Below are 11610 nucleotides of genomic sequence, written 5' to 3'. Positions count from 1 at the left end.
TTCTCAAAGCGCTGCAGTGAATCTGGTGAAACCACTCATTCACATTTAATTTTATTTTGTAACTCTTGACGTACAAACGCGAGTGTCCTTGCCTTCGGCCGCCCTTTGAGAAATCTAAATAAAATCTTGTTTTCATACAGCGTTTGTTGAGTTTTGGATTATAACTGCAGACTGTCATTGTTTTCTTTGGCCAGCTGGCTCAATAAGAGACGTCACACAGCTCTTGATGAAAAGCCCCCCCGTCGTCACTACTTCCTCTAAATCAACCCAAAGACCCCATTTCTCTCATCCACAGTTTAGCAAAGGCTATGAAAGTAATTCTCTTTCATCTGCGTGACATAACATGCTTAAAATACTAGTACAGTAGAATCCAGATGTAATGAGTTTGCACTTATGAACCAACCAATGAGCTTACTTTCGGAAGAGATGGAGGAAAACTAAAAGTCCAGCTATTATGGGTGATTAAATTTTATAATCAGAGTAAAATAAAACTTGAAATAATTTTTTTTTAAATCAAAATTTTTGTTCTCCTTTATACCATGTCTCATACTTCACACATATTGTCAACTTATGAGTGTTTTATTTATTTATTTATTTATTTTTTTTTAACTTACATTAGCTCCCATTGTGTCTTTTGGTACTTTTAACACCATCAAATAAAAGCTGGAACAACTTTTTAAAACAATATTGATGTGTTTTTTTTTATGTTAAAAATATGTTTAAACACTGTCTCTGTAATCAATAGAAACATCTTTATTGGAATTAGGTCAATCAAACCCTTGTGGGTGCTAATCAGCTCTCTGTGTGTGTTTCCATTGGTAGTTTGAAGATCTAACTTTAGTGATTAGTTCTTATTTTACATTTTTATTGATATTATTATTTTTATTGTACATCAATTTCCTGTGTAAATAATTGTGTTCTGTGTCAAGAATCCTCCTGTGCAAAAGCTAAAATGGTTGAAGTTTCATACAGTAGTGTCGGTGTGAATCGTCCTAAAGCTTTTGGGATTGGAGAGATCCGGTTTGGTTTTGGTCTTTGTCCGACCAGCTGCTAGTTTTAGGTAGTTTTGGCTAAAACTATCTGCCTGTTTTGGCCTAAAGAACCATTTGCATTTAGACTAAGCCACTGGTTTGCAATCTTTGGACAAAGTTCCTAAGAAGAACTCTGTCCAACGTTACTGGAAATGTCTTAAGAACTTTGTCCTGCTTAAGAGTGTAGCAGTGTTTAAAATATAAACCTAACACAAAATGCTAGTGGTTTTACACTAAAAGTGTAAGGATGAAGTGGCTTTTTTGTGGCAATAAGTTGCAAACAGCATGCTTTTTGACCTCATTTCCTATATCAAAATGGGATTTCTAATTGAAGAGAGTATAGCAACTGTGAAATTGTACTTCAGTTTAAAAATCTGAACAAATTTCCTACAATAGTCGATATAAAAGTCATTTTGTTTCAAAGATTTATGTAGATTTTTGGTTTCCTAACAAATCTAGTTCAGCTGGACTGAAGGAAAAAACTATCTCTTAGGAGTGTAAAGGTCAATGACCCCTGGGGTAAATGACGAAAAAAACAAAACAGTTATCCACTGCATAAAGAAGCCTCACTTCAAAATAAGATCATGAACTGTCCCTCGAAGGCAGAAGACGTCTGAATGACTGGCTTACTGAAATTAGTTTTAATCACCATCTAGTGTCATTCTTTTCTTTTGCCCGTTCTATTTGATTATTCTCCACTTTCTTTTCGTCCGCTTTCTCATCCTGAATCGTAATCAGTTTCATTTTTCTGTTTTGTCATTTTAATCATCCCCCCCCGGCAGCAGGGAGAAGGCCCGTCTGGCGACGGACTCCGAGCTGGACCAGGACCTCAGTGACCGGCTGGGTCTGGGCAGCAGCGACACCCTCACAAACGGCAGTCACCGTGGTGACGTGGCAGCCGCCAAACGACTCGCCAAGCGTCTCTTTCACTTGGATGGATTCAGGAAGTCGGACGTGTCGCGCCACCTCAGCAAGAAGTGAGCCGCCACGGGTTTATTGTGCTGTTAAAGCGTTCCCCAATGGTCCTGATGAATGGTTCGCCAGGGTTTCTGAGATTTATCTCTCCGCTCTTTTGGGTTTTCACTGGTTTTTCAGTCCCCAACCAGGATGGCACCCTGTGCAACACGAGGTCACAAATGAGGAATTAACATGTTTTGAGCTAACAGCTACTTAGATTTATCTCCTGGAATCTAAAAAGCAGTTTTTATGTTTTCTGAGGATTTCTCTTACTTAAAGAACAAACGGCCCCAAATGTCACATTTAAAATAGGTTCTGAGCCCTTTGTTGCATTGTGACACAACACTTATTCACCTCTGGAGTTTTAGTTTTAATATGGCTTATAAATCAGATTTAAGTGGATTAGAAATAAATGTTAATCCATTAATTAATTTAATCTAATTAAATAAATCATGCTGAAGAAAAAAAAAGAGTTGAAAAACAAAAAAACTTTAAAAGTCAAATTTGTAAGATTACATGAAATTCTGGCTCATCCTAATTAAGTTTTCGACGTTGATGTCAGTCCATATTTACAGCTTATCCTTAACAAACTTGGTCATCTCTATGTGATAAAAAAAACAAAACATCTAAAAGTAAAAGTTTTTTAGTGTGATATTAAAACATTTCTGTAGTGAGAACAGAGCAAAATGTCACTGTAAAGGGTTAACTGAGAAGAACTGAGAGTCACATGATCACATTCTTGGATGATATTGGATTTCGTCTGCTCAGCTGTTCGTGGGCCTCTTCTGTTTCGCTTCATATACAAAATATTTTCAGCGTGTTTTTATATCTGCAGGCGGCTCACTTTATCACCTGCAGTCTTTTCCTGCAGAGCTGCAGCGTTCCCTCGTAGAACGTGAAGTGTGGAGCGCAGCAGGTCTCGCTCCAGAGCCCGACACGTTGTGCAGCAGATGTGCAAGCTGCCCGTACACACATGTATTTTTTTTTTCTTTGCATCATTTAATTTGGAGATTTATTTCTGCTCTTTGTATTCGTTTGTCAGAAAAGATTGTGACCATGAATGGGGTTGCCTCTCCACAGTCACATCTGATCTAAACGCAACGCTGGCTGAAAGATTTCCAGCATCTGAGATCATTACTGTGTCACTTGAGTGCAGTAGTTTCCTGGATTCTTAACATTTCTACAAATGTAACATCCTGCTGACATGACTCACAGAGTGTCAATTTCAACCAGGCGTATGCTTTATTTTTCTTTTCTGTGAATAATAGATCTTACTGTTGAACTTTTTATGTAGCTAACTGAAAACTTGCTGGAAATCATTTGTAGCAAAATGTTTAAAAACACTTTTTTTAATGCTACAGGCGAAAATGATAATAAATAATGTAGTTTTGTAAAAATATAAAACTACTAAGTGACAAATAATACTAGACTAGTGAAGTGGACAAAAAATTATACATGGATTTCAAAATAATCTACAAATGAAATCTGAAAAATGTAACAGGTATATTATGTGTTCAGCCTTTCCTCTGATAAACGTCTCTAGCATCTTTGCACTTCCAGACTCTGAATCTGTCGCTCATTTTTCTTGTAAATCATCTCGAGTTCATAGAGATTTGATAAATCGGAGAACATACATTTTCAATCCTTGTCACAGATTTACAGCTTGATTTAGATCTTGACTTCGACTGGACCATTTTATGACGTCAACATGTTTTGATCTGAAATGTTTAGTTGTAGGTCCGGCTGGATGGTTAGAGGCCTTTACGGGATAAATTAATTTCTACTGAGATTAATTTTACTAATTAGAGAAGGACTTTTTTTCTTCTGTGTTTAATTTAAAGGTATCAGAAAGAGGTGTGAAAATCACACTTCTCAGATGTTTATTTTCATTTGAACTCCACATTTTGTTCATGCAGTTCAGAGGAAAATCAGTTTGTTCTTTTTCAGTGTTTCGCTTCTAAATTAGAGTTTTAAACGGATCTGCATTCGTAAAGTTCTCTGCTGCTCGATCCGCTACTCTGCTGCTTGTTTGAAATGATGAGAGACATTTTGGGATTGAAGGATTTGTCTCACTGTTTGACAGACGCGCCCTCGGAATATCCTCTTTTGTTATTTCTCTTTTATTCTGGCCTCCAATCTGTATCTCAAGCTGACTGATGGCACAAACAGAGACTTTTCCAGCAAACACAGGAAGCTCAAACTGTTTGAACGCTACACTGTTGTTGCTTTCATGCTCTTTTGTTCTCTTGTTTGTTCTTATGTTGGCTTCTCTTTCCCGTCACGGCTACCTAAATTTATTTGCGTCATGTGTCTGTTTGTAGCAACGACTTCAGCCGCATGGTTGCAGAAGAGTATCTAAGTTTCTTCAGTTTTACCGGCCTCACTCTTGACCAAGCGCTGCGGTAAGAAAGCCTGTCACGTCTTTTTAGCACAAAGCATGAATGCTTTTGATTAAAAATGAATGCACGCTATGAATATTTCAAGTCTGGCTGTAGTTAAAGCTTCATTGTGTTTGTCTTATACTTTCAAAATCATTGTCTGTGCCTCACAGTACTTTGATTCTGGCCTAAAACCTGGATTTTTAAAAATGTTTTTGTTGCATTTTCTGGCCCTGCAGGACTCTCCTGTGGTAAACACTGCTCTCTAGAGGAGAACTGTAATATTGCATCAATATCGATTTATTTTAAGGTTTTTAGACAAACTCTCGACTTTTAATGTTCGTTTTATTGTTGTATGCATATTAGGCATGCATCATGCATTCCTCAGACATTTGCACACTTTTAGTACTTTTTTTTACAGGGTGCAGTCATGAAAATCGTGAAAACTTTTAATCTGTTCAAAGAAGCAAAGGCTAGTGCATATCTGCAGTGCACACTGATGCTTGAACGCTTTAAATGAGGTCATGTTTTCTTGTGCATCCAGCTTTCTGTTTGTTAACCATCTGGTGAATGAATTGTGTTTGCGCTGCAGGACTTTCCTCAGGCAGTTTGCTCTGATGGGGGAGACTCAGGAGAGGGAGAGGGTGCTGTCACACTTTTCCAGACGCTACTTGGAGTGCAACCCAAAAGTCCTGCCATCTGAGGGTGAGCGCTGCGGGGAAAACACTCAGAGAGCCTTGAAAGATCAACTTATATTAGTACATGTGCTGCAAAGGAAATTGTTTCTTTATAAAAGTGATCATAACTGGCATATCGGCTTTGAGCCAACGTGACGACAGAAATACTTGCAAGCAGAGGACCACGGAGACTGCAGCTCCAGTGCTCTGCAAAAGTATTTACACCCCTTTGGCATTTCCTCGTTTTGTCACGTTACAACCAGAAACGTCGCATTTTACTGAGGTTTTATGTGGATTTTTGTGGAGTGGAAGAAAAGCGATAAAATGATTCACAAATAAAAATCTCAAAAAGTGTGGCTCACATTTGTTTTCAGACCCCTTTACTGTGATGCCCAGAAATGAAATCCAGAGTCCGCGTTTTAAGGAAGAGTGTTAAGAGAAATCCCACGTTCAGACCTGACCTGTCTGCAGTTTCTCACATTCAGGACAAAGGAAATGGACAAAAACATCTTTTTATATCAGAGCAGTTTTTAACTTTATATGTGGTAAAAATGTAACTCTTTCCTCTGAATACCATAAAAAGCATTGCTATTTTTGACAGACATTGCACCAAAGATGCACCTGAATGTAGGAATTCATGTTTCTGCAGTGACACAGAATCAGTATTTACAGGATCACCAACACAGACGGGAGCAAAGCCGAAGAAATCGAACCTCTGGGTGAAGAAAAGTGACACAAAGTGACGAAACAGGATGTGAGAAGAGTAAAAAAAAACAAAAAAAATACACAGTTTTTAGGCAAAACTTACATTCACAACCAAATTAAAAAAGCTCTCAGTTGCGGTAATCTATGGTTGTGGATAAGTGGTGACACTCTCCACAATTTATAATAGCAACCCACACTTTTCAGATTTTTATTTGTAAACTATTTTGAAAACCTCATTTAATTTTCCTCAATTTTCCCCAAAAAGGGATTTATGAATCCCTTTTTGGGATTCATAAAATCCCAAAAAGATTTTGGGATTTTATGAATCTAAAGTTTGTGGCTGTAATTTAGCAAAATATGAAAAAGCTGAAGTTGCGTGATAAGCTTTATGTTCAAGTATTTGCAAATATTCAAATTGCAGAGTTATGTAGCAGTAGGACAGATCTGAAGGAGAAATGCCAGGAAGCCACCACGGTTTTGCTCTGCTTGGTTCAACGAGAAAACCATGTTTTCATCCTGCAGATGCAGCTCATACGCTCACCTGTGCCCTGATGCTGCTGAACACCGACCTCCACGGTCAGGTAGGTCCTCCGGTTGAACCGGAGTGAATGTGGACTGGAGATCCGATGTGGGAAAACCGCAGGTGATTAAAAAGGGGATTTGACCAAAATGAAAGAGCCGCAGTTAAAACACGTAGGCGTTTCATTAGCTGCAGAGTTCTGCAGATACGAACTGAAGCCGCCGGCGCTCTGATCCGGGTCTGAAGGTTTTTTACTTTTGAGCCTCTTTCTCTTTTATTAATCTGTTCGTTTTACTGTCGCAGCCTTCTTTTAAAAATCTGGGTCATTGGCAGCTCTGCTCGGTGATGGCGCAGAGCTCTGGAAGAATGATTAATTAAAGAGGTGGGATTGGGGATCAGCTCTTACAGGAAGTTTCTGCACATTTGTTCTCTCTCAGTTTCGACCTCAGAGCTCACCTCTGGTGTAGGACGCAGGCAGCGGCTGCGCAATCACGATTAGAGTCGATTACTTAGTGATAACATTGGCTGCCTCAGAGGAAACAGAAGACTGTGATGAGTTGAAATCATAATAAGGCGTTATCTCGATATGATAGTTCAAATTAGGGGAAAACTGCAAATTTTAACATGTAAAAAATAAAAAATGAAGGACCTTTGCTTGTCTTGTGTCCTCTAGTGGAGGATTTAAGTACAACAAGTTGCAAGTCCAAAAGTTGAACATTTCTATCAGTATGAGGTATTGAGTACAAAGTTAGTCAAATGTAAAAACAGAGCAAAAAAAGTCTTCTAATAGTGATACAGTGAATGCTAACTTATCCAGATACATTACAACTCATTTATTGTGTGTGTGATCCAGACATTGTACTTGTTTTAATTAGACTTATTTAGATGTAGCATTGATATTACACACCTTTGATTCAAATACAGCTGCACTATTCGATCTGTGTGACCTGATCATCCTCAAAATGTGCTTCGTTTCCTCGCATTTCAACCCACATAATGTGTTTTTCAGTACGTCAGGGTTCGTGGCATGGTGTAGGGAATATTCAGCAGGGATTTAGTTTGGACGCTTTCACCTGTTCTCATCCCCAACCCTTTGACCTTGACTGTAGTCCAGCCGAGTAAGAAATAGAAATGAGCAGAATTATAGACTAAATTTGAAATATCAAGCGGCCAAGAAGCACACATTTTTTATCTCCTAATTCAATTTCATCTCATTTTCCCCCCCACAAACAGGTTCTCAAGGATTCAAAAGTTCATGCCTAATATGTACTGTGTGGTAGCATGTGCTGGCTAGAGATAACGAGGCGTTTCTTAATATAAAATAATCTATTTATTCCCCAGAACATTGGCAAGAGGATGTCATGCACACAGTTTATTGGCAACCTGGAAGGACTGAACGGTGGCCAGGATTTCCCCAAAGACCTGCTCAAAGTAAGTCCTTCTCACTGTCCAAAAACAGCGAGCACGCATGTTGGCATGTTGCACCGACGATAGCAGGGCAGCTGTGTGTGTGCCCGCCAGCAGCGTATTGTTCCTCAGATCGGTGCGGCTGACTGCCTGTTCGGTCGACGCCGACTGCCAGCTGGCACCTACGGCCTCTCCAGAGGGCGCTCACTTCCTGGTTTCGGCTACAGGAGATTAATTGTAGTTTTGATCTGAAGACCGAGGTTGTCATATGAAACCAGCCGCGGGAAATCAGCAACTTCAGACCTCGTTGCTCTAAACGGATTACGACCCAGCAGACAAGGTTCAACTGGAGGCCTCGGGCGCTCTGCGGTAACATAACCCAATCAGTTTGGGGTTCCTGATAATGATGCTGTAGATATTATCTGCAGAGTGGTCCATCAACATGCCACAGGCCCACAGAGGGCCAGCCAACAGGTTGTAATGGAGTATTTATAATGCATGAGGGAGAGAACAAGGCCTCGTCCTTCTGCTTCCACAACGGGACCAAAATGAAAAGCTGCGCCGGCTATTAAGGGTAGATAGGAGCCGCCTTGTGGCCGCAACCAGATGGAGGGAGAGACAAAGGGAGTCCTGTATCACTTCTCCTATTTAGGCTTGTAAAATCAAACAGCAGCCTTTTTAATCATCACACGTTCCTTTATTCTAGCTCAGTGAGACTCTCTTCTTCTCTATCCTCGAGCCAAACTCTCTTTTTTTCTCTCTCTGTCTTTGTCTGACTTCTTCTCGCTCCTGCTGGCTTCTTATCTTGGCTGCTTAGCTCCAGTACAGTTTAATCTCAGTCTTGCTGCCACCTTTCTCAGATTATCTTCACCTCCCCCTGTGAGTTCAGCTTTTGTCCCATTCAGGTTTTTTCTTTTTTTCTTTCCTCAGCTTGTCCTCCTGGATTGTGTTGCAGCAGTTTGTCTCTGTCTGCTGCTATCTTTTTTCTGGAAACAGTTGCTATTTCCATGTGCAAAAGAGATGCTGCAAAACTGTATATGTCCACTTTTCTGTATTTAATCAGATTCAAGTAAATGTGTAAAAAAAAAAAAACCTGATAGTTGTGGGTCTGGTCCAGAAGTGGTTAAAAAGGCATAAAACTTTGTCCTGTGAGGGTCCTGCAGGAGTTTGGGTCTCTTTTAAGGGAATCTGCTGCTAACAGCTAACTGATTCGCTTTTAGCATTAGCTGAATGCAACACAGGAAGTCTTCTGGCAGTCACCTTTGACCTACAGTTTTCTTCTGGACATCGGACATCAAATGTTTAGGATTTGTTTACTAAACAAAGTAGATATGTTAGAAATTAACTACTTCCAAATATTTCATTTTTTTTCATAAAGTACAATTCAATTTGACTGACTAATATTTAAATTCATAGTGTACAGTTTTCTTTTTGAAAAATTCATCTTTTTTATTTCAATAAGCAACTTGTTACAGTTTGAATTTGCATACAAAAGCCAAAGACTAATGAATCCCCAGACCTTAAACTTCCTGTCAGGGAGTCGTGTTTATTTTAATCCAGTCTAACATTTACCTTCGTTGTTCTTTCTCCGAGCGTACTTTAATTTCTAAACAGCCTCTCTTGTTTGTTGCTGTCCTCTCTCTCTCTGCTATCGCTTCATAATTTCCTGCTTCTAAATGACTTCCTCCTCCACCATCATCAGCGTCAGTGATTCCCTCATTTCCTCAACTCATTTTCCAACTTTCCCATTTCCCCTTTCGTGCCTGGTTTGAATTTACACTAGGAATGAGCCTTTCAAATGTTTGTCTCTGTCCAGTTTTGAACCCTAAATCTAATAGTGCAGTACAGTCAGGTCCTGCAGCTGCAACACATCCTCAAATGTGACACTCCCGTCTCCGTGCTTCATGGTTCGTCTTTTCTTCCTGGAATGTTGTGTTCGGTTTATATCAAAGATGTCCGCTGCTCTGGTGACCAGATATCCACGTTTACACTTGTTCTTGTCCCGGTTTTAGTCCATCTGATCTTCTGCAAACGCCAGGTTCTTTGTTTTTCTTTCAAAGCAAAAGTTTTTTCCTGGCACACCATGAGAGTTAAGCTTGTGCACAGAGTAGCAACAGGAATAAGACAATAATATAGGTCACAAGATGATATTTTAGATTTTCTGGGAAACGTCTGTAACACTTTATTTGAAGGGGTGTGACTAATATGAGACCATCATAAATATGGCATAACACCCGTTATGAACATGAAGGAGTCTTTATGAATGTCTGACTGTTGTCATGAAGTGTCACTCTGTAAATAATGCAACTTTTAGTTCAACGTTGTACTAAAAGTTGCATTAAAGGTTCATTAAAAGTCCATTAAAAGTGCCAACTTTACATTATATGGTAAATAATGACACCTTAATGCAAAGTTGGAACTTTTAATGAACTTTTAATGCAACTTTTAAAGCAACTTTGCATTAAAAGTGTCATTATTTTCCGAATGACACTTCGTGACAACAGCTATAAACATTCATAAAGACTCATTCATGTTCAGAAGAGGTGTTATGTCATGTTTATGACAGCATCATGTCAGTCTTATGCACACCCCTTCAAATAAAGTGTTACCAAAACTTATTTCGGCATCTTGTGGTCTGCTCTCATGGTGAACTTGGATGGCCAGACTTGGGCTTATTGCCATTGTTTCTAAATGTTTGTGACTTGTGGACAGTTTAATGACTGTCTACAGTTTATTTTTAGACCCATTTTAATCTTTTACAAGATCCATAAGATGCTACATCCTTCTTTTTGCTCTTTATTCTGTTTTTATATCCTATCTTTGTGTGAGTCTGTTTGCTGCTGTTGAACAGAAATGTTCCCATTGTGAGACAGTAAAGGATATTTACATTCTATTCTATTCTATTCTATTCTATTCTATTCTATTCTATTCTATTCTATTCTATTCTATTCTTAAAGTCTTCTTCACCAAAATAAAAATCTGAGCTTTAAATAGGCCATACCTATGAGAGTATTTATGTCCTAATCATGTGCACCTGATGCCACATCCCTGTGTAGTTTAGCTGTTTTATAAGTGCGGATAAGTGTGGGAGTGTCCTACTTTTTCTTGACTAACAACTGCCATTTTTGTTGCATTTAACAAAAAAAAAGTTGCTCATTTATTTTCTGCATTTTTCCGGTTTATTTATAGAACCGGCATTTCTCTATACTGCTTAAGCTGACTTTAAAATCTATGTGTCCCAGTACGTCAGAATATCTATTTTTAAATACGACATTCTACACATTAGACGTGTGTACTTTAGTTGTAGAAATGATCAGGACTTGCTCTCCTGGTGCCACAGTCTGCTAAATAAGCGTTCCTTCAACATCATTGTTCCTTCACTCCTCCATCGCAGCCCTCATGACAAAACAAAGCTGCTGTTCGGTTACAGCAGCACGGCTCCCTGCAGGATTTGGAGCTCTGGCTGCATGCCCGAGCTTGTGCTTTAGTGAAAACTTTCTTTATTGCGCAGCTTAGAGATGCATAGGTTTGCACTCCCGCTCACTCTCTCCTCTCTGCACTGCTCAGGGCTCAAAGCTTGAAGTGGGAGCTAATGATGCTCTGAAGTAGGTTACCAGCCCGCAGTGGAGCAGGAGAACAAATTCTGCTTGAGTCGAACTGTAGCACGGCTCAATCAGACGCCGAGCCGCTCTCGTCAAACAGTAATTAGCCAGATTGATGCTATCGAATGCGTAGCAGCATTGATTACGACAGAAAAGGCTGATGACTTATTTTCTTTTTGCTAATGGGGGAAGAAAGAAGGAAAGAAAGAAAGAAATAAAGAAAGAAAGGAATGTGACTGAAATATTCAGAAAAAATATGGGGCTACAACTGCTGTTCTTATACAAAAAGGTCAAGATACAGTGTTGTGTTCAAGACCACCTAACCCGAGACCA

At 39.3% G+C, this 11610-nt stretch overlaps 1 protein-coding gene across 6 annotated transcripts in view; it reads left to right on the top strand.

The window, feature by feature from the left end:
- The window catches only part of LOC103153124 (PH and SEC7 domain-containing protein 1-like), a 79687-nt gene that overhangs the window by 33873 nt on the left and 34204 nt on the right, over positions 1-11610 (top strand). For 2 of the 6 annotated variants that reach the window (XM_016661142.1, XM_016661147.1), the window contains exons 6-10: positions 1811-2008; positions 4310-4390; positions 4959-5071; positions 6271-6329; positions 7610-7699. In XM_016661142.1, coding sequence (XP_016516628.1) covers positions 1811-2008; positions 4310-4390; positions 4959-5071; positions 6271-6329; positions 7610-7699 — 541 coding nt within the window. The remainder of the gene's footprint in view (positions 1-1810; positions 2009-4309; positions 4391-4958; positions 5072-6270; positions 6330-7609; positions 7700-11610) is intronic. The other 4 variants (XM_007573937.2, XM_016661161.1, XM_016661155.1 and 1 more) reach the window with 3 other exon arrangements.

Source organism: Poecilia formosa, unplaced genomic scaffold (assembly GCF_000485575.1).
Source record: "Poecilia formosa unplaced genomic scaffold, Poecilia_formosa-5.1.2 Scaffold7, whole genome shotgun sequence".
Classification (NCBI taxonomy): Eukaryota; Metazoa; Chordata; class Actinopteri; order Cyprinodontiformes; family Poeciliidae; genus Poecilia; species Poecilia formosa.
Note: the sequence above shows the minus strand (reverse complement) of the source record. Positions and strands in the feature narration are given on the sequence as shown.